Here is a 26,978-nt window from a genome sequence, read left to right as displayed (position 1 = left end):
TTATATATATAGTTTTGTAAACCAGGTGGGTGACAGTCTGACAGATTTCTCTCTTACGTTCAGTAAGTAAATCAGTGAGTAAATGTGTTCTGTGCTTACGTTAGTTATTCTTCTCATTGAAATCAATGTTATGAAATGTAAATTTAGGTTTTGAGTATTAGTAGTTATTTATCCTTATTATTTTTGTGTATTTAATTTATACTTGATCTAGGTGGTGTATTAATAACTTAAAAAATATTATTGTTAAACATTTTGACAATAAATATATATATTTTTTATGTTAAATGGTAATTTTAAATTTTTAACATTGTGCTGTGACCTTTTCAACAGTATGATATCCTTTCGCCAGTTGCGTAAATATTCAAAATTTCTTCCTAAACGAAGAGTTGTGGTCACAGGTATGGGAGTAGTGTCACCACTAGGAACGAATTTAGAACTTTCTTGGCAAAATCTCTTAAAAGGTCACTGTGGTATAGTTGCACTAAAAGATGAGGAATATTCTAAATTGCCTTGTCGGATTGCAGCAGTGCTACCTCCTGAAAATAATAGTGAAATAACAAAAGCTCTTTCTAAATCAAATCTAAGGCTGATGGCCCCTGCTACTTGTTTAGCTCTTCTAGCCACCTCAGAAGCATTAAAAGATGGTAATTGGATTCCCTTATCTAGTGAAGATAAAGAAGCAACTGGAGTTACTTTAGGGATGGGAATGATTGATCTTAAAGATGTATGTGAAACGAATAAAGCATTACAGTTAGGTTACAATAAAGTAAGCCCATTTTTTGTACCTAGGATATTACCAAATATGGCTGCAGGTCACATAAGTATAAAATATGGTTTTCGAGGTCCTAATCATGCTGTTTCCACAGCTTGTGCCACTGGTGCACATTCTATTGGTGATGCTTTTAGATTTATAAGGAATGGTGATGCTGATGTTATGGTTAGTGGGGGTGCTGAAGCTTGCATCAGTCCATTAGCCTTTGCTGGATTTTGTCGCTTAAGAGCATTGAGCACATCCTTTAATGATGAACCCCAAAAGGCTTCTCGGCCTTTTGATAAACAAAGAGATGGCTTTGTAATGGGTGAAGGAGCTGCGGTTTTATTGTTAGAAGAATATGAACATGCCTTAAAACGAAATGCAAAAATATATGCTGAAATATTAGGTTACGGATTGTCTGGAGATGCTTCTCATATTACCACACCAAAAGAAGATGGTAGTGGTGCTATTTTGTCAATGAAGCGAGCTTTACGAGATAGTAGTATAGAGAACCATAACATTTCATACATAAATGCCCATGCTACATCTACACCTGTAGGTGATGGTATTGAATCTACAGCAATAAAGACTTTATTTAGTGATAATTTTAAAAATGTTATGGTCTCTTCTACCAAAGGTGCTCATGGTCATCTATTAGGGGCAGCTGGTAACCTTGAAGCTGTATTCACTATTTTGGCATGTCATCATGGAATCATACCACCTACTATAAATCTAGAAGAACCTATGGATGATTTAAATCATGTAGCTAATATACCACAAAAATGGGGCCAAGAGAGAAGGATAGCATTAAAAAATTCATTTGGTTTTGGTGGAACAAATGCGACACTTTGTATTTCAAGCATTTGAATAACAAATATTTTACAAGCTGTAAAATAAAAATAAAGAGTAAATAAAAAAATGTCTTAGACTTGATAGTATATTTTAAACTGAGTTACAAATGTTTCCAGATTTTATAATGATGGTAAACACGCCATGGTAACTCTTAACTATTGCTGTTTAAGCATCAGCAAAAAATAATCTGTTGTGTACCACATATTATATTGAGTCACAAAGCATGAAAATAAAATTTGATTAGATTTGATCAAAATGCTACTATATTTCATTATTACAAAGCTTTAACATTTTATAATAATATTTGTTAAATGCTGGGTTTCTTCCAGTCCATTAATTTATATCATATGCAGTTGGAGTCATTCAAACATGCACTTCATTTTGTATTACTTACAGTTAGAATACTGCCATTACAATATACAAATGTTATCAATGTATATATATGTATATATACTAGAAGCACCTTTTTCAAATATTCTATAATCTTCAAATAGTCATTAAGTCAATCTATGAACCATTTCTATTAAATTTATAACAGGAACATGATATTTGGAGTACAAAGTAAATTTCATATCAAAATCTTACTATAATAGTGAAATCTGAAATCCAATCTGACTTGGTTGTTTTGGCAAAGGTGCCCAATGAATGCATTAAACAATTTCTATTACACATATATTTTGCTACTATTTTAAGCCTTTAAAATAATTAATAATGATAGATAAAGAATATAAATAAATAAGCAATAATAACATTAATAAATTGATTATCTTTTTTGTTTTCTAATGATTCGAAATAAAATAGTATAAATAAATAATTTGTATGCTTTGTTCATTTGATGTAGAGACATGTGCAGTTTGAATGTAACATATGTTGACGTAAATTAAGCGGGGTGTTTGTTTTGCTTCAAAACTACAGCCTGTGTCTGCGGAGTGTTTACACATAACTGAGCAAATTTCTGCCTTAGATTTTGTCTCAATTCTTGCCGTTTCTCAGTTATGTTTCTTCGGGACTTAAATTCTAGAACATCTTCTATAGGAATATAACTGGTGTCTTGCTCTTCATCTGATGAACATGTGTCCTATGATTAAATTTTAAATTAAACTTCAAAATTTAGTTAGTCTCTGTAACAACTGTACTGGCAAATAGGATAAAAAGACAGACATGCCAGATTTAGATTTTTCCAATTCTGAATTTGCTAAGAATTGGCTAAAATCATATGTGAAAAATATTACTTTTAAATAAGCAAATGCATATATGTTTAACATACATAGATAATAAAGAAGTTGTTAAAAAAATTGATTTTGCCTCACACCTAAGAGTTAAGATACTCCGTTGTGCACTTTTCTTTGTTTTACCAGACTGTTTAGTAAGAAATGACTTAAAATTAATATTTATATCATAGTTATATTAAGTAAGAAAATAACATACCAGCATTTCTTGGAGAGAAAGTGTAAAACCAGTACAAGATATCTTATCCATTTTGGTATCCATACAGTCGCCTCTCTCATGGTTGCAGAACCCTTCAGAACATGCCACCTCCGAGCCTTCTGGGGAACTCATGAGGGACGATGAACCAGACATTATTTCACAGCAAACATTATTACCAGATGAATATCCACAGTCTTGTGAGTGTTCAATATGTGATATATTAACTTCTTTGCCATTAATTTTATCTTTCTTAGGAGAACTAGTGTAATCGACTTGACATGACTGACAACTTTCACCATTAGACTGCATGACATCATAACACTGGCTATAGTTGAGAGTAGATAGTAAATTAGTAGGTATATCACGATTCTCCAGCAAGCATTCTTTACATTGGCACTTGTCTTCAGGTTCTTCTGAATCAGCTTCCTGTAAAAACCCATACAATTACATTTGGATAAAAAAAACGTAGAACTATGTTTCACCATACATTGCTATATCTATGATATTTTAGCTTTGCAGTACCCCTTACAATCAGGGTGTGCAGAGGGTATCAAGACACTCTATTCCCTACTTTCTGTCCTACATTTTAAGACATTAGGTGTTGAGTGGGGGAACTGAATACCATGCTTTGTCTTGTCAGAGAGAAAATGATAATAATTCATTCACCTAAACGGGAATGGAACTCATAGCCGTAACGTTTACACGCAAGCTTAATATATAGTAAAAAATACTTTGATATGAGAAAAATTAAATGTTTAAAGTTAGATATACTTTGCATTTGCTTTCAATTGACTGCCGCTCCTTCTTCTTGCGTTTCTTGAGTTTTTTCTGTTCTTTCCTTTGCTGTCTCGAGAGTTCCTCCTGTGTAATTTCATCATATAACAATTGAAGTTTGGTGACGCCGCTCTTCATTTCAACGGCGGTTTCAAATTTCCTATATAAAGCTTCAACTCCAATGGCGGCTAAGGTTTGACATGTGCCGTCTTCCTCCCGGAGCCTCAATGAGATGCGCTGTAGACGTTCGTATATACATATCCCGAGACAAATTAAGACCTGAAAAAATATTAAACAAGATAATTATTATTTATGGGACCAGAGGAGAAAATCACACAATTGCTATGCTAAATGTAACGATCTGGTTTTTTTTACTTCGACTTGGCTTGACATACTACTGGTTGTTCAGATGGATATTAGAAATTAAATTTTTGCTTATACCTTTCAGTCAAAAGTTGCCTAAAATTAAAGCTAATTTAGTGTATAAACAATATATTGTACTGTAAAGAAAGATTCATTATTTATTAAGTCACTATAGCAGTCCTTTTTAAGGAATTACAAAGTATGGCAGTTTTATATTCATATATTTTTATAAATGTCATAATTCGGACCAATTAAATATGTAAATTAACTGTACACACTACATTTAATCGAGAGATTGCGTGTTGAGTAGCAAACTCATCGCTACACCATTCATTCAACTTTGAGAGTTACCAAATCCTCAACCATCATCAAGCATCTCAAAAAAGTTTTAAGTAGCATAAAATCTGTACTTTATAAAATCAAACTAATATAATCCGATACTTACCTCCTCCTGTGCAATTTCTAATGTGACGGCATGCCGTTCCCTATGATTACCAAACAGCTCTGGTTCAGCTCTGGCTATAAGGTGCGCTATGTAATCAGTTTTGGCCTGCAAGTGTAAATGTTTGTCTAACAAACATCTCTTGATACCTCCATATAAGGCACCAACATAACCTTTCTCTTTCTGTGGCTCTTTCTCTTCTACTAATAACTGATAAGCTCTTAATACCTGTCAAAAATATAAACATATATTATAGAAAGTTCTAGAAAATCTGAACGTCCACCTATTGGAAACCGTCCATGCACTCTGATCACTAAGCTATATGTCTTTTATCAAGATGCGTCGAAATTTTTATTCCATCATTGTCAACAGTTTTTTTTGTTGATAACATTTAGTAGGAAGATTTTATGATCTTTTCTATCCTTAAAATTTTTTAACACTTTAAAATTTTTAAAACCACATATCTTATTTTGTTTACACTAGTATAAAATATTAAGTGATAAAGTCTGTATTATCTAAATCATAAATCACTTCATTGTCAAAGGGATTTCACAACTATCTTTAGTAAATCTAATTTTAATAAACATTTTGCATTATTTTAACACAACATATATTGTTTGTTTTTATATTGATAAATGATTAATATATTTTTAAAATATTATAGTGTAACTTTTTATTGTCATTTAATAAAAAGATATATTTCCTACAAAAATTAGGTATTTCATATAAAACTGTAGAGTAAGAATGATCTCTTAGATAATCAAAAGTTTAACTTTTACTGTATTTAAAAAAAAGGATATATAAAATTAGGCTTATGAAATTTCTCAAATTTTACTAACCTTAGTCTTACAATCTGCACAAAATCTGTGTTTCCTTAAATAATTGTGTAATGTATCATGCAGGGTATTAAAATGTACTAGTGTGACATGTTCCCTCGCACAAGGTCTCATTGCGTCCCAAGCGGCGCACCACGCAGTTCTCCCACCCCATCCACAAGCACCCCAACCCCAGCCGCAGCTTGACCAACCTCGAGCTGTACCAGCCTCTAAGGAATGGAGTGTACAACGCTGGGATTTCTTCCATCGTGACTGACTTAGCTGTAGGCATTCTATGCCAGTGCTAGAAATACAGATATTTTTATAATTTTAAGTATGTTAAATACAGCCATTTTTTACATAGAGTACACAGAATATTAAGAATTTAAAATTAAACATGGACTTATATTGAATACTTTTTAGTCAGAACATATGATTCAAATATTTAATTTGTTACTGTTTATAATTTTTACAAAACTTTCAAATAAATGCAAGTTGTCATTTCTAACAAATTCTATTTAAACCTACCCCCAAGAGGTTGTTTTTGGGATTGATAGTATGTATCAAAATCAAAAAATAATAACAAAGTTAGAGAAATTTTCACATTAGAGGTGCACTGTAAACATAAAATATACACACAAACATAATTTAGTGTATTATAAATAAATAATTGTGTAGTTCAAGTGAGTTGGTCGCTATGGGAGCCCCCTTAAATATATATTTTATTATGTCTTTTAGTATTTGTTATAGTGGAAACAAGAATACCTCATCTGTGAAAATTTCAACTGTTTTATTACCATAGTTCATGAGATACAGCCTGCTGTCTGATAGATAGACAGTAGTGTTAGCAACAAGGTCCTATTTTACCCTTTGGGTATGGAGCTATAAGAATATTTAAACTAAATATTGCATTCATACCTTGCACTACCTACATATGAAAAGTTCAATGACCTTTAATACTATTAATAAGTAGTCATGTTTTTTTTAAAAGAGTTGTTATGCGCCACAGATTGAGTTGTTATTAAAACTGTTGTTTTTTCGTTTTAAAATGTGAAATTTACACAAATAATATTTTGAATAGTCTGCATTTCTTTTTGTTAATATCCGAGTTTGTAGGAAATCTCTGTAGGAAATAGCCACTTTAATATTGTTTTCCACTAGTCATTGAATTGGCTTTGTTTTACGTACAAAACAGTATTGGGTTCAGTGATGTTTGTTTTTTTATATAAAATAAAGTATTACACATGTTTGTGCATAACACTTAATTACTTAAAATAAATAAAATAAATCAGCTTCAGACTGTATCCCGCACAGAACAAGGTAGGCAGAGGGAACCTGGTGTTAAGACACTCCGTTCCCCACTTTCTGCTGAATTGAGGAGGCATTGCGTGTTGAGTGGCAGAACTCACCGCCTTAACACCAGAGTGAAGAATTGGAAATATAAACATAAATCAATATTTCACTTCCTCGAGTGGGGATTGAACCCACAACCATCACATTAAAGTGCTGCGCCACAATGGCCTCCATTTAATTACTTATATTAATAATAATCATTTACTTGCCTGTGCCCATTTAAAAGTGTTGCAAGTGCCTGTGGATTTGTTATTTTATCTTCTTTTATTGTCATAATTTCATCTTGTGTTAAAATTAAAGGATCTAAAGTTGGATGTCCTGATTTACATAACTGATAGAAAAGTCGTTCAACACTGCAAATAAACAAAAGATGATTAATGGAAATGTACAAAATAGAAAGAAACTTAAAATGTTATGACAACTTTAAACCCCTATGTATTGAGATAAAAACAACTATTTTATTACTAATATAATGTTGTTTTACAAAGTCTAATGTGTATTTTGGTATTAAATTTTCTTTTTTATACATGATATGTTCAACATGTATAATAATGAAATATATAGAAATATTTATATATTTTAAATCTTCTAACCTTCTTCGGCAACCAACACAAGGAATGCTTTGATTTAAAACGTTAAATATATCCGTAGCGTCGACTCTAAGTGCCGATTTTAATTCGTCTGTCGTAAGGATTCTGTATTTGCGCAGAAATTGTTCATATTCGCGACCTTTAACTTGTAGATTGTCACAAATAAGGCCCCTAGTATTTAAATCCATAATCATCTGTAATTTATAATAAAATTAATATATTAACAAAGAATATTTCCAGAAAATAAGGTCAACATTGCGACGTCATAAGACAGTACAAAAGTAGATACAATGCAGAGAACATGTCAACTTTCAAGGAAAGTGATTAAAGAAAACTGATTTTCATTTTATTTAAGTATAAATATTTCTAACTATTAGTTTATTTTTAATCTTTTACTATGGATCTACGTTTGAGGTAATGTCAAAGTGCAACTTCGTAACTTACAGTTAAGTTTTCGTAAATAGTTAGTGGTAATTGTCGCCTTTTAATTGTTGGCTCCTTCTCACAATTATATATATCGACTAATTTAGCCATTTTTATGATTGTTCACATAAAAATTACCGACAAAATATACAAATATAACAAAATGACGTCTGATGACGGCTAGCTTTAGGAAATACACGTCGAGTCAAGATAAGATAAAAAATTCGCATATGTTAATCATAGACTATAAATAATAGGTAATAAAATAAAATTGAACTCGATATTATGATTTATTATTCTATTCTATTATCATTGTATAATCTATATATTTCAGATTTTATTCATTTCAAATTTTTTTTTGTATCATATACAACTTGAACTTATGCTTAAACAATTTTGGAGTTTGTATACCAGATATCAGTACACAGTAGCACAGAACCACAGAACACATATAATATAACCAAAGGTGCTCAGTACTCAGTAGTGCCAAAATTAGAATGAAGAAATTGACAAAAATTGTTATTTGTTTTGTTGTCAATTATCAAAGTGGATCGTTCATCTGTCCGATACTTGTAAATTATTTGAAAAAAAAAGCGTAGAAGCTTACAAAAATGTCTAAAATTTTTACACCTACTAATCAAATTCGATTAACGAATGTTGCAATAGTTAGGTTAAAAAAAGGTGGTAAAAGATTCGAGATAGCATGTTATAGGAATAAAGTATTGTCATGGAGAAATAAGTTGTAAGTATTTCTTTGTTACATATTGTGTTTATACTCTATCTAAATATACAATTAATAAAAAAAATTTTTTAGGGAAAAGGATATTGATGAAGTGTTACAAACTCATACTGTGTTCACAAATGTATCAAAAGGTCAAGTTGCTAAAAAAGAAGATTTAGTTAAGGTCTTTGGTAAAGATGATCTTACAGAAATATGTAAAGATATATTGGAAAAGGGTGAACTTCAAGTATCAGATAAAGAAAGACATTCACAAATTGATTCCCTTTTTAAAGATATAGCTACTACTGTTGCAGATAAATGTGTAAATCCTGAAACTAAAAGACCATATCCAGTGTCAATCATAGAAAAGGCAATGAAAGATATCCATTTCTCAGTAAATGTTAACAAAAGTGCAAAGCAACAATCCCTTGAAGTTATACCTTTGATAAAAAGTGAAATACCTCTCGAGAGAGCACAAATGAGAGTAAGAATTTTATTAAGTGGCAAAGATGCTCGGAAGACAAGGGACAAAGCCGTCAAACTAGCAATGAACATTGAGGAAGAGAACTGGGAAGCTGGCACAGCTAATATAATATGCCTCATCGATCCTGGCAGTTTTAGAACATTAGATGAGATGATCAGGACAGATACAAAAGGCAGTGGACAATTTGAATTATTAAACCTAAAAGAAATGATTGAAGGAGAACAAGCATTATAATCAATTTTAAAATATAATCTATAAATTAACTGTACCAAACAGAAATATTTATTAAACATTTTTTATATTGGCATCAATGTTTTTGTTAAGAAAAAATATTGTAGAAATGTCTTTTATTACTTGCTATGTAAAACTATATTATTTTATTATAGTATTTTTATCACCAACCAAATCATATCTAATATAGACTTATTTCGCAATAAAAGATAAAATTGCATAATATATATTGTGCATTTACTATTTTTGTATAAGATACTCTTTGTATTTTATAGTGAAGAACATGCAATTTTAGTGTAGATAAATAATAATTGTACATAGATTTGTTCGTGTAAATATTGTTTTTCTTTAATTTTTTGGGTCAAATTTTTTGTAAATATAATTTCTGGGGTGGACACGAACCACTCAGCTCCCCTTCCTACACATGTCAAATATGAAATTATTTTCAAATTAATGTATACATTATTTATAATCTGTATAGTTAAATTAACAGATTGTATTCTGATTTGTCTTGATTTTTCTTATAGGTATTGTAATTCATCTATGTAAACATGGGATGGGATAAAATTGGAAGAATGCGTAGGTGTCCGCATGTTTATGTACATGATACCATAAACAATATTTCCGTTTTTTTTGTCTGCTGAAGAATTTCGAATACAAAACATCTGTGGATAGTATTTGGTCTGTAATTTAACAGATTGTACAATTTCGCAGTATAATTATAAGATAATTAAACATTAAAATATATTAAATAAGTAATCTCAATTATTTTTTTATTTAAATAAAAACTAAATTAAAATAGCTATTTCGTTAACTGCAATGATTATATAAATATATTGTCTGCTTTTTTATAATTTTGATTACTTGAAAAGGTTATTAAAAAAAGGTTATATCATAAAAATATATAAATTATAACGTTATTGATAAAAATATTTTATAATTTAGCGTTAAGCGATGAAACTGGTAATAAATTGTAACGTATAGAGGAACGTCGAAGTGAATGTACCCATCAGCAAATGAATGACAAATTAAAAAGTTTTATTTTTCTTATATTGGTACGAGATTTTATTGATTGTTTTCTTTCAAGATTTTCGGCCAGACGGCGACTGAAATTGCAAGTTACTGTGATATATTTATTTTCAATAATTAACTAATCTTATCAACCAATTAAATGAGCAGGGATATCGAGTTATGTCTATAAGTAATGGAAGGTACAGAACTGGGTGGCGACCAGCAATTCTGTTTGAGATGGAACAATTTTCAAGCAAATATAACTTCTCAATTCGAGGCACTGCGCGATGATGAGGACTTCGTGGATGTCACCCTGGCATGCGAGGGACACAGGCTCGAAGCCCACAAAGTGGTTCTTTCGGCCTGTAGTCCTTATTTCAAGGAATTATTTAAAGTAAGTCCATCTTTCACTCCCCACACTTTGATGTGTCACCATTACAATGACTCTAGTGAAAGTTGTTATGTATAAAACACTTGATCTACTTACAAATGCCATGTCTCGCGATCCAGTTAAGTATTCGTGATTTCATTATTTGTACCTACTTTAGAATTCTGTTTCACAATTTCTAATTAATTCATTGCTATTCAGGCGCCAATATTCCATTTATTTGTTTAACTTTAAATTTTTATATTAAAACACCTTTCTATATATTATCGTATAATTTTTATTCTTTCCACACATAAAATTTATTACATTATTAAATTTATTACCTTTTTAGTTTTGAATGTAAATATTAAAGTGACAGTTTTGTGGCTTTCACAGTATTAATAAAAGCTACAAATAGTATTAATTAAAAATGGAAAATTTAGAAGATAGATGAAAGCCAATATTGCTTATTTATTAAAACATAAACAAGAAAAAAAAATACAATTAATTAATTCTGTATATATGGTAATTATATATGATTTTACATTATATAATTTAAAATAACCTAAAATTTGCATTGCAATGATTTATTTATGCTTTTTATACACAGTAATGAAATAATTTTGTAGAATTCTGATTTATGTGCTACAGTTATAAATGGGCCAATTAACCACCATTTTATGAAATCACTACTGTATTATAAGATCTTTGCCCTTAGCTACTTAACTACAATCGACATTAACATTTACTTTTCATGTATTACAAATAATTTTATTTTCATACACATTTTAATAAGAGGGCTGTAGTTTTTATGTTTCATAATTCATTGCACTATTTTATTTTTTATATCTTATCAAATTAATCACTAAGTGATAGTCATGACATGCGTAACAGTGGCTTTCACTAAGTGTCCCCTTCTATAGGTATGATTATTTTTAAATGTTGTTATAAATAACAAAAATATACATTATTTTAGTTATGTTAGTCAACAAAATCATTTGTAAATTTAGTATATCATTCACACAAATAATTGAGATAATATGTCTGTACCATAGGGTATAGTACACTTACAATGTAATATATAAACTTAGATTTATTAAACATAAGTCAATATTACAACATTCTGCTAGCTATATGACTATTTATTATAAGAGATAAAATACTTGTAGATAATACTTGAAAGCTAAAATAAACAATTTGCTAGGTTTATGAGTGATAGTGGCCACACACTGTAGACATACATCTAGAAGTAAATTGTTTTTAAAATTAACCCTTAACTGGATAGTGAGAATAACATTGACCCACCATACCATCAGGCAAAGGGAAATTATATACCAAAAGATTTTATTATCCCGTTATAGTAATATATTACTTAATTATAAATAAATAGTATTATGAAATGAGACATTATAAATTTAATAAATAATAAATTAACTTCATTCGGCACTCTGCTTAAGGATTAAAGCTGACATTACATATTATTATCAAGATCTGTCAATGACCTGTTACAAAATTGATAAGAGATGGTAGCTCAGTGATTGTTGTTTTTTTTAAAGGATGAATAATTATGTATTGATGAATAATTCAAAAGCTTTAGCTAAACAATTTTCAAATTGTAACTTAACTAGGTAAAATATTTTTTAGTTTGAAACTATATCAAAATCCCTATTGGGTAACTTCACAGCTTACTATTTGTTTTGATAAAAGTATATATATTATGATATAATGGCAAATTCTGATATGAGCTTTTGTATCTTCAATTAGACTTGGAGGTATAGTTAATTTTTATTTCCTTACCAAATTTGGCATTGTGCTCCTCCAGTCAACATGCAGTGTCCCAACCTATTAAAGTCTATAAAATCTATAAATTAAATTAATAAGTTTTATTCATTTTGATTTTATTGTGAAGGCAAATCTTTTTTATTTGAAACTAAACATAATGCACAAATTATGGTTTCAATGTATACACATTACTATGGTATTTTTTGGATAAAATCAATTATATAGAAAACTAATTAATTTTATTAAATAAGTAATAATTTTGCTGTAAACATGCACTATATTTAATTTATTTGTATATGTAAATATTTTATATTACCATGATAGATTTTGATTGATTTTTTAATCCTAGCTATAAATTATTAATTTCGAAATATAGAGATCCGTAAAACATATGTCACAACTTACTCATTAGGTGGAAGCAATTAACCTTATTATTATATTGCACTTATTGATTTATATCAATAAAAAAAGAAGTATGGTCAGTGATTGTGTAGCCATTGTCCATTGTGAAATTACTTCCTACTGTTTTCCCTCTAGTTGTTATGCATCAATGTGATTTTACTTTATTTTATTAATTTTCACTACTCTTTCTATTTTGCGCTTATTTAGTGTTTCCTAATGCTGTGTTTTATCTAAGAGGAGAAAAAATAATTATTTTGAGTATATTAAATACAAATCTTTGTGAAAACGAAATGTTTAAACACTACTTTCTCTCTCTCTCTTCTACCATGCTATACAAGAAAAATTGTGGAGCTGTTTTTTCATCACTGTTTATCAAATATATGATAATAGAAATTTGTAGATTTCCTTATTAAATGTTACATCTAATTGTTTCCAGAATAATCCATGCCCCCATCCTATAATATTTATGCGCGACTGCGAGGTGTCGCACGTGCGCGCCCTCCTCCAGTTCATGTACGTGGGCCAGGTGAACATTGCACAGGCGCAGCTAAGCGCGTTCCTGCGTACTGCGGACGCGTTGCAGATACGGGGGCTCACTGATTGCTCGCAACATAATGATAAGGTATGTTTTTTGTTTATAATAAGCAGTTCTTATCTATTTATATAAGCACAATACTTTTATAAGAGTTTGCGTTTTCATTTTGGTTACAGAAAGTGAACAGAAAGTCGCCACCTTCTCAATTACGTAATTTGCTCAGCGCCAAGCCGTCACATTCTACCTCCTCCTCCTCCAAAGCCGCAAGCCAAAACGTAGAATCGACGTCTGCCGATGACCTAGACAAGAATGCGAGTCGCCGTTCCGAGAGAAATTCTCCCGATGTTGCCAGAAACAATCTCAGCGAAGAAGCTTCCTTTCAAACTTCTAGTCAAATGAGGCCTAATAATGACGACTATAACCAAACTTGTAACTACCCTACGTTAAGGGTGAAAACTGATCTCGAAGCAACTGAAATTAACAATGATGAGAATGATATACTCATGGACCCCGGGGACTCGGAGGGCGCGGACAAGTGTCAGGAATTCACCGCCACCGACCTGCTCGAGCCCAAAATGGAAGTAATGGAGCAGGAGGCCAGCGACGAGGAGCGCTCCACCTTCCAGCCTATATACTACAACGAGAACAACGCGCTGGCGAATCCTTTTGCCACTTTACAAGGTAGCCTGTGGTATTACATATAACAATACAGTTTGTCCCTTGAGGAACAACATTTTAAGCATTTAAATTGGGTGATACCAGTTGTTGTTATATATATTTTTACATTGTATTGGTTGTTGCTAACTAATACATTATCAGTTTGATAAAATATGTTATTTATTTATTGATAAATATATAAAATAATAGTTAAAGGGGTAATAAATGCTAAAATACCTGTCGTTACATAAAATTATTGAATAAATTACGGGTGAACCATATATAAAATAAATATTTATAAAAATAATGTGAACAGGTAACATCGATCTCATGTCTGGTATGAACGCGGAGCTGCGCGACGAGAACTCTGAAGGTAAATACTCTGAATAATTCACGTTCACGTCATATCATTCACACGCACACGACTCGGACAGCCGCGCCCCCGGCGACCTCCCGAGCAGAGACTTAGAGTGTATAGTAACTATATACGAGTATACGTTGCAGGGATGTTACGGATGTAACATTTGGGATTTAGTTACGGATACGGATTTAAGAAGAATATTGTATCGGTTTTGGTTGCGAATTTAAAACTATTTTGAAATTGGATATTTACGGATAATTTCGGTAACGGATGTTAGATTTTTTTAAAAATTTTATATTTTAAAGATTGTGTTATTTTTTTTCTATTGACAAAATTTTTTCGTACTTATTCGTACTGCTTTGTACTGAGCGTTAGTGTAGAGGTCAGGTAAATTCAGAAACATGTCGTAACAAATCTCATTTAGATTGCCCGTATCCGAAATTATACGAAACTTTTATATCGGCCTCGGTTACGGATAGTTTTTTTTATTTCGTTTATCCGGTAGTTTCAGTTACGGCTACGTAGCTCCATAACATCCCTGCTACGTTGTGCGTCACATAGACGAGGTAGTACGTAGAGAGCGCGCGGGCTCAGGCGCTCGGCGCGCGGGTGTCGGGTCGCGCCCCCGCCGCCGCGCCGCACCGCCCACACCCCCCTCCCCTCCGCACCGCCGCTAGTGGGAGTCAGTAGGGCTATTTAAATAAAGAACATTTTGAATTTGTAATTTTATATATCGGGTTTCTAGTTAAATATCGTTTGATTATTTCCATCATATTTTAAATGTTACATGAGAAATATGCAAAACTGAGTTTTAATATTGCATTAACACATGTAATTACGTAAAATTTTGATATAAAAAATTACTGTATATTATACAACTGTTTCAAATATAGTAGAATCCCGGTAAAGTGATTACGTGGGGCGTAGGGAGTGTAGGGGTGCGTACGCGTGTGGCTCGGGCGGGCGGCGGGCGGCGGGGGCGCAGTGCGATCGTGGTGTTGTTGGCAGCGGGCGGGGGCGGCGAGGGCGGCGTGGCGGGCGGTGGGGGCAGCGCGGGGGCAGCGGGGGCGGGCGTGCGCTGCGCGCAGTGCGGGCGCCGCTACTCCAACGCGTCCAACCTGCGCCAGCACGTGCGGCTCATCCACGAGGCGCAGCCGGTGGTGTGCGCCACATGCGGGCGCTGCTTCAAGACGCCGCTGTACCTGCGCCGGCACACGCTCGCGCAGCACCCCGCGCGCCTCAAGCCGCCGCCGATACCCGCGCTGCGGCCCGCGCACCGCTAGCACCGCGCCGCGCGCTCTCTCACACACACACTCACTACCCACACCCCACACACACCCTCCCCACACATGCAACACTAGCACATTGTAAATTCGAATTTCGAACGTACGTGATTATCCATTTTTGAACGTGCGTTGTAGATATTTCATGACTTTTCAGAATGACTCTCATAATAAAAATATAAAATTATATCTACAATTAGAAAAGAAATTCTATTTCACTTATTGATCATAAGTAATAAAAAATAATACTGCTTGAAATGGCTTTTAAAAAACCATATAAAATATTGAAAGATTAAAAATCTGATTGAAATAAAATATTAGTTTGCGTATATTAATGGTCTAGATTCGATTTTACAATGTGTCGTTAGAATATTAGTCGAAGTATCATAAATAAATATTATATATGTCGACTTAGTCGACGATATCGAGCGGCTATCGGAGAATGTATATAGTCGTTAGGTGACACTGTAAAGATGTGGCTTAACGTTATAAAGAAGACTGTCTGTAGATATATCTAGTCTGTGATCGGAGCGTCGCCGGGGGCCCGTCGCCGTCACACCTCTCCGCTTATTGCGTGCCTTTCAATGTTACACCGAGGCGTACCAACGAGACTCCAACGGAAACTTACGTTCATATACAGTTTTGATTTAACAGTTATAATACAATAGCGTTTGGTGCAGTCTCGTCGAGACACCTCGGACACCTTCCTTTCTGACAATAGACTGATCGTTGTTGAAGCATTTGTTGCAACCGGTGCTGATTTATCATAGTTATTTACAGGTTACATATACACACCTACATTATACACGTCCGCGTCGAGCGCGCGCCTCCTCTCGCGCCCCCCGCCCCCTCTCGCCGCCATCTTGGCGAATATTCAATATTTTCATATTAGAGCAATATTTTATAATGCGCGCGACGGGAGGGGACGCGCGTGTCCGTTTTTTAGTGTCGAACTAGTGCTGACTACAATAACAATAGTGATATTTTTATACACGATAGTTTTATCTTTACACACTATAACAGATATTATATTGTTGAGTGATCGGACGGCTCCCGGTCTCATAGTTTCTACAAACACGTGTTACAGTTAATATTTGATATCTTCAGATTTACGTATCCAGTGGATTATTGTATACATAATATTATAATAGTTGTTTACTGTTATCATTTTATCGGCACCGTTTTTTAACATGATAGGTGCGTTAGCTTATGTTTCAATTCGTACGTTACTTTTACGTATTCGGTTCGAGCGACTGATTTATATTTTAGTTGATGTTTGCCATTTAAAACGCTTCTAGTCATTAAAAAAAATATATCTGCATTTAAGAGCGTCGTAATGTCGAAGGTATGATTAGGGTTGTGAATTACAATATTAGTTTATCTATAATGAAATCATAATTAAAAAATATCTGAATAATGTTAGATCTCATCTTTAATTTATATTACTCTTGATCTCTAAATTTTTGTCTGTATTTATTTCTAGGGATGTAAAATTTTATTAATAATTCCAAATACATTACACGTATTGCAGAAAACGTAAAAAAATAAATAAAAAAATATATTTAAAATATTTGCCTATGTACTCGACGTATTAGATTTGTATTTTGGTGAGCACTTCCAAAATTTTTCTAAAAGATATTTCGAACACTAAGTTAACTTAAGGCGCAGTTTCTCTGACTCAATGATGTTTATAAAAGAATCTCAAAACGTTCTAATCTCGTCAGAATTAATAGAAATTTACTTTAGACATTTTATCAGCACGACGATAACGTTGTTAATATATTATTATTACTATAAAATGATACAAATACTATATTGTTATGAGCTTTTATGATAATATTCAGTTGTTTAAAATCTTATTATTAATTGTATTTAACGTGCAAGCCAAGTTATTCCTACTTTTAACTGTTTCATATTTAACATAAGTATATTTTTCTATAAATATTTTATTCTGACATGATTTCCATTTTGTTTTTCTACAATAATGTATACATACATAGTACCTATTACAAGTTTATATTTGCGTATGGCTTACAGAAGTAGTGCCATTGAAATGAATTCACATACAATTTATATAATGATTATTTAAATATATTTACATATACATATATACTTATTAAACAATATTTTTTTTTTATACATGATCGCAATAAATAGTCAATTTGATAGGTACTTATAGATCCTTTATATATTATCTATGGTCCATGCAATAATGTGAAATGATACTAGAAACATATTAATCATGTTCGTCTGTGCAATCGCTTTGTACAGAATATAAAACCTTTATGTGTACATAAATAATTGTAATTTTTTTACTAAATATAAAAAAAATAAAGTATTGCGAATACAATTTGATTTTCAATTTAAACTGTAGGGTGTTCATTAAAATATTACCGAACATAGGATAAAAACATGTAAGTATTTTTTCAGATAAATGGATGCAACAATGCCTATGGTTTATGTAGTTTAGTTTTTTGTTATATTTTCAAGCTATGCTTTACATTATTCAAAATCAAAGATTCACTTCTTAAATACTTTTAAGTTGCTAAAAATTATATATCTAATTATTTTGTAAAACATACAAAAAAGCATTTTAATTATAAAAAATTTGCATGGATTTAAATATATTTAAAGGTGTTACGTGAAAATAAAAATAAATGTATCCCTAATTTTATTTGTAAGAGTTAAAATTACATTGAAAAGTCCCTTCATATTATTTAGATTACGGGTTAAAATATTACTCTGAGTTATAGAATATAAATAATTTAAAACTATTTTCTTGTATCTTTAGTTTTAGTAATCTAAATTTTACATACACTTGGTAATTTCAATTGGTAATAAAAAAAAACAGTAAATTCTAAATATTAAGCATAATATAAATTATTTGGATCAAAAGCTTGTCCTTTTTTCGAGTAAATAAAAACGCGATTATACACAAATTTTAAAGTACAGTTTATATATTTTGTTTTATTTTGGGACTTTCTTTTACTATTTTTAATTATTAAATATAAAAGTTCTAGGATAAATATACTCGTATACCAGCAGGTGCAGGTCGGTGGGACGGGAGGCGCGCGCGGCCTGTACCGGACGCGGTGTGGCTTGAACAACATCGTCGCGCTCTCCCGTTTGTGCTCAAGCGAGAGAACGAGCGGAATGCGCCGGCACCTAGACTTGTAAGAGTTGTTTGAATTTTTAATAATAAATTAAAATACAAACGCCGCTGCTTTGATTATTTGAATTTCGAATAACGAAATAATTTAACTGGAAGTTATTTCGTTATTCCAAATTTGATTAGAATAATTTGATTTATAGTTTGAATTTGGAATAACGCGTTTTCTAAAGAAGCCATTTAGACGCAGTGGTAAAATGTCTGATGGTAAATGCGTGTTTGCGTGTGTGATTGCGACTCGGCTGAATGCTTCGTTAAGACAAAACGCAGACTTAAGAAATTGAATGGAAAGCCTAAAACGGAATGTTTTGTCCAGTAAGATCTCTCTGGCTATGGTATGATGGTAAAAGCGAGATAATTTTATTTAATTTAATAAATTTTAATAAAAAAAGGACAAGCTTAATTTTATTATATTTTTTCACGCTGTATCCCGCGCACTAGCAGGGTAGGCAGAGAGAACCTAGTGTTAGGACAGTCCGTTCCCCACTTTCTGCCGATTTCCGGAGGCATTGCGTCAACAGTCAACAGTCTCAGAACTCAACGTACGTATTTTTTAGGCATTATTTATTATATCAACATCTGTTGATATATTCTTTTAAGTACAATAGTTAGTACAAACATTTAAAAAGAAAACAAAAAACGTCTCAAATACTTAACTTAAATTCATCTCTTCAGATAAAGTTGGGTGAAGGTGTAGAGATACGTGAAGAACTCCTGCGGGGTGTGAAATGGGGGGACTATAGGAAAGTCACTCGGGGGTTGGCGGCAGCTTTGTTTTCTCCGATGGAATTAGCTACTTGTTCAGTCACGGGCCAGAGATGGTCCAGAGCGGGGCAGGAAGCGAGGCCCACTAAGCCGCCATTGGACCGCCGCCGCGTCCACGCGCTCATATCGTACGTTAGCAGGCATTTCCCCGACGTCGAAGTCAGCCGCATAAAGCAAGTTCTTGCCTATAAATGCAAGGAAAATTGCGCTGCACTAAGAATGAGGACCGCCAGGTGATTATACAATACAATTTTTGTTATATACAACTTAACTGTTGTGTTTGTTGTACCAGTTGTTGTTGAATTCATATGAAAATTAATTGCTTACAAATCACTATTGTCTATTTGCAAATGGGGCTTATCCATATTCGTTTTTGTGAGGTCGCTAAGGTCACTTGTGTTTACGATAAACCGTACTTGTAAAAGTTTACGTGTAGCGTTGTTATAGTGATAGCATTGTTATTTTTGTTTGACTAATTTGTTTTAAAAGTTAGTACTTTAACTGTAGCTCGTATACAGCAGGATAGGCAGAGGGTATATAAGACAATTCTGTACACTACTTTCCGCCTAATGCTGGAGGCATATCGTGTTGAGCGGTGGAACACAACGCCGCGCTTTGCCTCGTTACCACAGCGAGGAAATTAAAATAAACTACGAGTATATAATTTTCTCAGTGGAACCCGAACCCGTAACCTATTACGTTTATAGTTGGACGCTTGCGCCACTGAGCCAGAACTGGCTTGAAATAGCAAAATTATTATTAATTAAGAAGAATTTCTGATTCTATTTACAACATTTAATTGTAAACGCGATAGTTGTAGGTTTGATTCCTACTTGAAGTTTGCTTCTCAGTACGGAATATCTCGAAAATTGGGGGGGAAATTAACAGGTTAAAGAGTTTCATTATATATATATATTCCCTTTGCCTACCCTGCTATATGAAGACAACTACAAAAGTAACTGCTGAAGGTAAAAAAGGAAACTTCAATTTGAAAAAGAATGTATAATTGAACACACTGTAAGTGCACTAGAGGCAGTAATACAATTTGAAGCAGGCTGTCGAACTGTTTCAGCGAGTCCAGCAACTACCTGCTGAGCGCGGCCACGCGCCCGCCCGACGACGCGACGCCTGCGCCCCCCGCGCCGCCCCCGCCTGTCGCCTACGCGCACTTGTGAGTCGCAGTGTTCCTTGTGTAGCATGATATGAATTAATGTATTAACCTATTGTTAATTTTTAACGAAAAGCGTTATTTTGTAGTGACGTATCAAGGAATATTTTTACATTCAGAGGTCACTATCAATAAAATAGCTTACCATTAAAAAGGTTAGGTCTGCTATAAAGAAATTTTCTCTGTACAAAGCTCCAGGCTTTGACTTTACAACAAAAGAACTTCCTTATCTGGTTATTTTGCGATTTTCAACACCAATTTACTATTAGAATTCGTATCTACTCAATGGAAAAGGGCTCGAGATCATCCTCATTCCCAAACATGGTAAAAACCTAGAAAATATTTAACCTTACCGTCCTATAAGCTTACTGCCTGTCAAAGATCTTGGAAATTCTTCTCTTGAAACGTATGTATCCGGACATCGCCAAAAATAATGTCAATTTCAGCCCATCACTCTTTCGCGAAGCTCAAGGAACTGTTGAATAAGTCCATCGCGATATCCATTTGTCGACTACAAAATTTATAATGCATACTAACACAAGATATATTGCTCTGCAGCATTTATAGACATATCGCAAGCATTTGATTGTGTGTGATACGAAGGTTTCCTTTATAAGATTCCTTAAATCCTCGCTGTGAATTATTGTGTCATTTTAAAGTCCTACCTTCATCAAAGGCATTTTACGCTAAGCACTGAGAAGACAGAACTTCCCTGTTCGAAATCAAAACAGGCATCCCACAAGGCAGTGTAATGGGCCCTATCCTTTATTTTATATATACATTTGACCGACGTCGTCGTCTTCGAAATTTCAACGGAAAGTGGATAACGGAGTGCCTTATCACTAGGTTCTTTCTGCCCACCCTGCTGCCTATATGCGGAATAAAGCTAAAAAAATAACCATTCAAATTTCATGCCCGTAACCACTCTGCATCACTTGATATTAGCAGCTTGACTCATCGCAGTAGCGAGGGAAGTAATGCAAATTTAAAAAAGCTGTGAATCCTTACAACGCTGGAACTTTGAAAATTTTACCGGATTTTAGTAACCAAAATTCATTATAATGCAAAATATTATTGCAGTAAACATTTATAATAACATTTTCATGTGTAGGTGTAAGTTATTGTATTACGATGAATTGTTTACAGCGAGCGGGCTAAGGTCGGAGGCGCGGGTGGCGGTGCGGGCGAGGGTGGCGGAGGGAGCGGGGGTGGGGGCGGCGAGGAGGGCGACGCGCCGCACTGATGCGCGCGTGTTGTAGTTTACCAAAAAGAGGAACTGTGCCGACAGCCGTCGTCGTGGGTGGTCGTTGGTGGTCGTGGGTGGTCGCGGGTGGTCGTTGGTCGTCGTGAAAGATCGTATTTATTTAGGTGATATTTTTCTATCGGCTACTGATAAGGTTTTATCTCGTGACGCCGGGCGCCCAGGCGCGCTCGCAGCTATAGCAATAATTTATCAGGTTCCTAAGACATGTTCTGTAGTTAGGTTCTATTTGCACGAATATTCGCGTAACACTGCCGCTTACTTCTGAACCCTTTCGTCCGTTTTAGTCGTTCGATCGCTTATATCGTTTCGTAATGTTAGTCGTATAGTTTCGTTACGTTTTAAATCTTCTTATATGAGGCATTCGAGTGCTGAACGAGGGACCGTTGCAATCGCAAAGTGAATATATCAAAATGGCATAATTTTAGAACTAACTTAGATTATATTATATAGTCATTTCGTTTCATAGATGTAATGTAAAAAGAATTTATTTTGGAGTGCGTCAGGTTGGAAATTGAAAAGTCTTCGGAGAGCTGTGATGTGATGGTTATAATGGAGTCATATTTTTAAATACTTATAAGAGTTATATCGTAATAATGAGCGCGCGTAAGAGGTACGGGCGAGGGGCGAGGGCGCGGGGTCCAGGAGCCTGCGTGGGGCTCGCGGGGGCTACGAGGGTTCCCGAGGGATCCGCGAAGGTTACTGAGAGACCCTCGAAGGTTCCCGAGGGACTTGCGAAGGCTCTCGAGGAGTCTGCTGGGTCCACGTGGCACCCCGTGCGGCGTCAATTCCTCTCTGCACATCTGCACAGGGATGTATTTATCATATCAACTAAGCAATAACTATTATTTGATAAAAGATAATAAAGATTTTTAATTTTTAAATACTATTTTAACCGTGTTGTTATAACGTAGTTAGTAAATAACTGAATTCTCTAAAGTCCATGATCATTTATATAGTTCTTTTGAACGATGATCGAATCCTCATAATAATTACTTGTCACATATGAAACTTCATATCAACGTTATTTTACGAAATTTTGTACTATTTAGTCGAGTTTTATCTTATTGAAGGAACGAGCAGATATCGAACACTGTAGCGTTAGAATAATTTTCTACACACGCTATACTTAACTAAGCGCAACACTAGAACGCAAATATAATGATATTTAGTGAATTCGAATGATACTCAGTTAGTAGTTTAGCGTCTCGAACAATTAATACGTAACGAATACTCACATATCTGCTTGTCGTCCTGAGAGCGTACCTACGTATGTATAAGTTGCAGTTACCACACTACTTCCACGATGCCAATCGAATGTTTTTAATGCTCAATTTTGCCAAATTCTACTTGCCGAAAGTCTTGTCCATTAATTTGTCTACTATTTATGGTCATCCCTCTCATGGGATGGCCCGGGTTTTGCTCAATCATAAGCGTTATGTTTACTTCGAGTGAATGGCGCGTTCGGGAAGGTAACGTCGCCCCAAATGGATTTATATAATTAGAAAAATTTTAATAAAAAATGATAAATATTAATTATAACATTAGCGAATGAAAAAATTTTATCGAAAATATTAAGTATATATGAACTTATGTGACGGACGCTCGAGATGCAATATGTTAATTTAGTGCCAAATGATAAGTTAACTCGTAGCGATATGTCATATCGTAAAGCTCTTGTAATTTGTCGCGTAGTGTTAATGACCTATGAGGTTTAAAGGTTTCTTTTACAAGACTATAATAATATATTTATACAGGGAAGAGTTAGGTATGTACGGTTCGGTATAAGAATGTTGTTGCGGTAAAATACTCATCGAGGCAGAGTTGAAAACCACGAGCGAGCTGGCGAGCCATGCCAAAACACCTGACAGGGTAGTCACTAGTTTATTGTTTACGACTGCTCCTCGCTTACCCTCTGCTTGAACAAGCACTGAATGAGCAATAATGGAACAGAGAATTTATTTACTCAATTAAGATTTTTTTTCTATTATTATTTATAATATATATATTTTTTTTATTACTAAAATATACATTATTTTGCATTTTATTATCGTAATGGCAGCTGTCCATGTTTGCGGTGAATGATGAAATCAGTCACTGTTTTTAAGGTTTCGTAAATTTAGTAAGAAACGATACATCGAACATGACAACATTGGGCACAAATATAATTAAAAATTCTATGGCTTATTTTCGCTTGCATTACGTAATATTTAGATGCAGAGTTGAGCCCTTGTTATGAAATGTATATTTTATTAAGTATATTTTCACTGAGCAATACGTCTACAATTGTATATAAGAGATCAGCATGAAGCCGCCGCCCGGAGGGACGGTGTTGTGCCAAAATTAAATGCTAGTCTTTAAAAGAAAAATGTTGTTATCATTTTCAGATTTTTATTTAGTCCAGAATGTGTTTGTTCCTGTGCTGTGAAAGTCATATTTTCTAACAAATCAACACTCGGGCGTGATGTGAACCGAGCGGCGTAGTCGCCATTTAATTTTAGGTCGTTTATCTAAATATGTATAACTATTAGATTTATTGTTTACACTATTACTAAAGTGACTCGTTTTGTGATTTATTATAATTATATGAAAGGCGGCTACGTTGGGCGGTTGCGGCGTGTATAGGTCGACAACGGTAGAGTTTGTTGACGTCGTACGTAAACATATTATAAGATTGATAATATATATAATTAGAACTCAAAAGTTCTGATGAACCTATCTGTGGTCCATAATATATAGTCAGTTGTCGTCCTATAGTGAAAATGTGATTCGAGTCATAAATGTAATATATGAAAAGTTGTGTTGGTTTGTTGCTATATTTATAGTATTTATATTGATGATATGCACACGATGATTTAGCTTTGAGCTCGTGCAATATTATTCCAAATTGTTTATAAGAAACTGTTATGATAATTTCTAAATTGTTATATAAATATTTTTGTAATTATAAAAGACAAAGGCGACTTGAATTCTATTTTTGTTGTGCATTTATTCTCAAATTTTATCATATTCTATAATAACCACAAACTCATTGTGGACTGTAATGTCTGCGTCTGTGAACATTATTATTAAGCTATGGTAGATGGTTTTTTTATATATCGCTGATATTGTGAGTCAATTCTAGTAATGTTAGTTCTCCTTAATTTAGACTAATTTACAACAGTAAACAAATTAAGATTGCTCAACTGAGATGCGACACTAACCGCTAAATACAGAATAATTTTATATTGATATGTCCTTTTATATCGTTATTTATGTAATAGTTCAGTTTGATTTATTGTGAGTTGTGGCAGCGCATGTTAATGTCTTATGTTTATTCTTAATAGAGGCCAAATGTTGACTTGCTTACGTGAGACTGTTTTGCCAAGAATCAGAAAGTATATTACCTACATTGTTTTAAAATAAATGCTTTTATATAAATTTCAATGTATTTTATTTCATTTCCACCTCCATTAAAATTAGGTTAGCGTTTAAATAACAGAAAATATGAAAAATGTTTTATTTAATATGTTTTTTCAATTATTAATTATCTTTTCAAAATGACAAATTAGTCAGCTTAACAACAGTTAAAGTATTATATATAATAAATAAGGCAGTAATTCCACAGAGACGTAATTGCTTAATATAAATATCTTAATGTTAAATCAACACAATTTAAGGTATATATAAAAAAAAACTAACAAGTAAAGCTTATTACACTGCTCAACAATATTTAGGTGATAAACATGTATGGAATTAATGTATATTGAATGTCATGCAGGGTAGCTGCCAGTTAATGTAAAAATAAAATTATACCATTGACTTTGAGTGAGCAACTGTTGAGTTTCTTGCCGGCTCTTCTCAGCAGAACTGCCTTCCGAACCAGTGGTAGCTTTTTAGTTTATAATAAGTTCATTCGACAATTCAAAACTATTATAATAGTCTTATTTGAATAAAGAATAATTTGAATCTATAAAAGTTTTTTACATAGTTTCATCAACTGGACATGCATAAAAATCATCTTCAAAAACTGGTTTTCTGATTTGAACTAACTGATTCTCAGAAATAACTGATTTCAAATTATGTAAAATAGCAGAGGCAGAGGTGAAAAAAAAATATAAAAACATGTATATACATTTATTTGTTAATATGTATACTAAACATTTTTTTTAACATTAAAATTGTTTTTTGTATATTTTTTATCACGTTTAAATTGCCAGCCCTCGCTTATTGAGATTGAGTTTCAACATTCATATATGTCAATCTCAATCGTTGCCCGTCAAAGTCAAAGATATATGTCATACTCATAAATGTTCTAAATTCTAATATTGTACACAGAGATTGTATATTTTTATTGTAATTATTACGAATGAAATTTTATGTTTTAATGTATTAATGAAATTCTTATAGTTTCTTTGATAAAAATTGTATGAATTCCTTATCATCGTTCTATAATTGTATTAGATGGCGTTTCCTCAACCTAATGCACAAAGAGGTTAGTTCAAAGGTAGTCAACAAGAATTAGACAATTTGAAAATCTTATTATATACTAATATAACATTAAAAAGAAAAGGTTAGAAACATCAATATGTATCTTGATTTTAGAATTGACTAACAGGAAGATTTTAGAAGAATTGCAACTTAAAAAACAGATGCTTTTGAAACAAGGTGCTGTGGCTCCACTTACAGCAACCACTATTTCTCTTACGCAGCCAAGTCCCGTTAGCCAGCTGCCTATGTGTTCTATTCCACCACTTTCTGCTACTGCGGTTTGTATTTCTTTTGTTATATTAATAAAAGTTAAATGTATTACAAAGAATTTATTTACTACATACATTAAATTATTTTTAGGGTTTTCCACAACTCCCTGAAGCTAATATAGTAAATACTAGTCACAGAGCTGCTTTGCAACACGCAAACGCAACATCTTGCGGTTTCTTTGTGTCTCAAGACTCATCTTTTGGAAATCAAATTCTGCCAGTACTGCCAAGATTTGATAACAAGTAAT

The 26,978-nt window shown here is 33.1% G+C and overlaps 5 protein-coding genes across 9 annotated transcripts; 4 read left to right on the top strand and 1 right to left on the bottom strand.

Annotated features, from left to right (window-relative positions):
- The first annotated feature begins 106 nt into the window (after window positions 1–106).
- LOC146527545 (3-oxoacyl-[acyl-carrier-protein] synthase, mitochondrial) lies at window positions 107–1,682 on the top strand. Its single transcript, XM_085204457.1, has one exon. It carries the CDS (start codon window positions 278–280, stop codon window positions 1,619–1,621), a length of 1,344 nt encoding a protein of 447 aa, XP_085060583.1. The 5' UTR covers window positions 107–277; the 3' UTR covers window positions 1,622–1,682.
- On the bottom strand, window positions 1,678–8,011 carry LOC146527544 (gametogenetin-binding protein 2-like). Its single transcript, XM_085204450.1, has 8 exons — window positions 7,816–8,011; window positions 7,375–7,565; window positions 6,991–7,134; window positions 5,453–5,732; window positions 4,617–4,841; window positions 3,806–4,087; window positions 3,035–3,460; window positions 1,678–2,684 (listed from the first exon to the last, which is right to left on the bottom strand). Exons 1-8 carry the CDS (start codon window positions 7,903–7,905, stop codon window positions 2,487–2,489), a joined length of 1,836 nt encoding a protein of 611 aa, XP_085060576.1. The 5' UTR covers window positions 7,906–8,011; the 3' UTR covers window positions 1,678–2,486.
- A 122-nt stretch (window positions 8,012–8,133) lies between these two features.
- On the top strand, window positions 8,134–9,340 carry Sbds (SBDS ribosome maturation factor). The gene is made up of 2 exons (XM_085204458.1): window positions 8,134–8,536; window positions 8,609–9,340. The coding sequence occupies exons 1-2, from the start codon at window positions 8,406–8,408 to the stop codon at window positions 9,231–9,233; spliced, it is 756 nt and encodes a 251-aa protein (XP_085060584.1). The 5' UTR covers window positions 8,134–8,405; the 3' UTR covers window positions 9,234–9,340.
- Window positions 9,341–9,488: 148 nt separating this feature from the next.
- Window positions 9,489–25,412, top strand: LOC146527542 (uncharacterized). Of its 5 annotated transcripts, XR_014879158.1 has the most exons (9): window positions 9,489–10,635; window positions 13,229–13,414; window positions 13,504–14,008; window positions 14,301–14,357; window positions 18,671–18,801; window positions 19,473–19,795; window positions 20,617–20,733; window positions 21,877–22,668; window positions 22,711–25,412. XR_014879158.1 is itself a non-coding variant. In XM_085204454.1 (8 exons), the coding sequence occupies exons 1-8, from the start codon at window positions 10,435–10,437 to the stop codon at window positions 21,971–21,973; spliced, it is 1,596 nt and encodes a 531-aa protein (XP_085060580.1). In that variant the 5' UTR covers window positions 9,489–10,434; the 3' UTR covers window positions 21,974–25,412. The 5 variants fall into 5 exon arrangements, 4 of the variants coding, with proteins under 4 accessions (XP_085060580.1, XP_085060578.1, XP_085060579.1 ...); XM_085204454.1 differs by having other exon boundaries at window positions 18,674–18,801; window positions 20,635–20,733; window positions 21,877–25,412; XM_085204452.1 differs by having other exon boundaries at window positions 18,674–18,801; window positions 21,877–25,412.
- Window positions 25,413–26,242: 830 nt separating this feature from the next.
- On the top strand, window positions 26,243–26,977 carry LOC146527541 (SOSS complex subunit C homolog B). The gene is made up of 3 exons (XM_085204442.1): window positions 26,243–26,465; window positions 26,576–26,739; window positions 26,822–26,977. Exons 1-3 carry the CDS (start codon window positions 26,435–26,437, stop codon window positions 26,975–26,977), a joined length of 351 nt encoding a protein of 116 aa, XP_085060568.1. The 5' UTR covers window positions 26,243–26,434.
- Window position 26,978: the final 1 nt, after the last annotated feature.

Source organism: Heliconius melpomene, chromosome 20 (genome assembly GCF_056956725.1).
Source record: "Heliconius melpomene rosina isolate 202511_hmr_F chromosome 20, ASM5695672v1, whole genome shotgun sequence".
Taxonomy (NCBI): domain Eukaryota; kingdom Metazoa; phylum Arthropoda; class Insecta; order Lepidoptera; family Nymphalidae; genus Heliconius; species Heliconius melpomene.
Note: the sequence above shows the minus strand (reverse complement) of the source record. Positions and strands in the feature narration are given on the sequence as shown.

What these genes read in the sequence shown, in the direction of transcription:
- LOC146527542 (XM_085204451.1), top strand. Translation starts at nt 10,435, where the DNA reads ATGGAAGGTACAGAACTGGGTGGCGACCAGCAATTCTGTTTGAGATGG. An exon ending in CTAAGAATGAGGACCGCCAG is followed by an intron (nt 19,796 to 20,616) that starts GTGATTATACAA and finishes AATTTGAAGCAG; the next exon opens with GCTGTCGAACTGTTTCAGCG. An exon ending in CCTGTCGCCTACGCGCACTT is followed by an intron (nt 20,734 to 21,876) that starts GTGAGTCGCAGT and finishes AATTGTTTACAG; the next exon opens with CGAGCGGGCTAAGGTCGGAG.
- LOC146527544 (XM_085204450.1), bottom strand. Translation starts at nt 7,905, where the DNA reads ATGGCTAAATTAGTCGATATATATAATTGTGAGAAGGAGCCAACAATT. An exon ending in CTATTTACGAAAACTTAACT is followed by an intron (nt 7,566 to 7,815) that starts GTAAGTTACGAA and finishes TATAAATTACAG; the next exon opens with ATGATTATGGATTTAAATAC. An exon ending in GTGCAGATTGTAAGACTAAG is followed by an intron (nt 4,842 to 5,452) that starts GTTAGTAAAATT and finishes TATTTTTGACAG; the next exon opens with GTATTAAGAGCTTATCAGTT.
- LOC146527545 (XM_085204457.1), top strand. Translation starts at nt 278, where the DNA reads ATGTTAAATGGTAATTTTAAATTTTTAACATTGTGCTGTGACCTTTTC.
- LOC146527541 (XM_085204442.1), top strand. Translation starts at nt 26,435, where the DNA reads ATGGCGTTTCCTCAACCTAATGCACAAAGAG. An exon ending in TCAACCTAATGCACAAAGAG is followed by an intron (nt 26,466 to 26,575) that starts GTTAGTTCAAAG and finishes TCTTGATTTTAG; the next exon opens with AATTGACTAACAGGAAGATT. An exon ending in CACCACTTTCTGCTACTGCG is followed by an intron (nt 26,740 to 26,821) that starts GTTTGTATTTCT and finishes AATTATTTTTAG; the next exon opens with GGTTTTCCACAACTCCCTGA.
- Sbds (XM_085204458.1), top strand. Translation starts at nt 8,406, where the DNA reads ATGTCTAAAATTTTTACACCTACTAATCAAATTCGATTAACGAATGTT. An exon ending in TTGTCATGGAGAAATAAGTT is followed by an intron (nt 8,537 to 8,608) that starts GTAAGTATTTCT and finishes AAAATTTTTTAG; the next exon opens with GGAAAAGGATATTGATGAAG.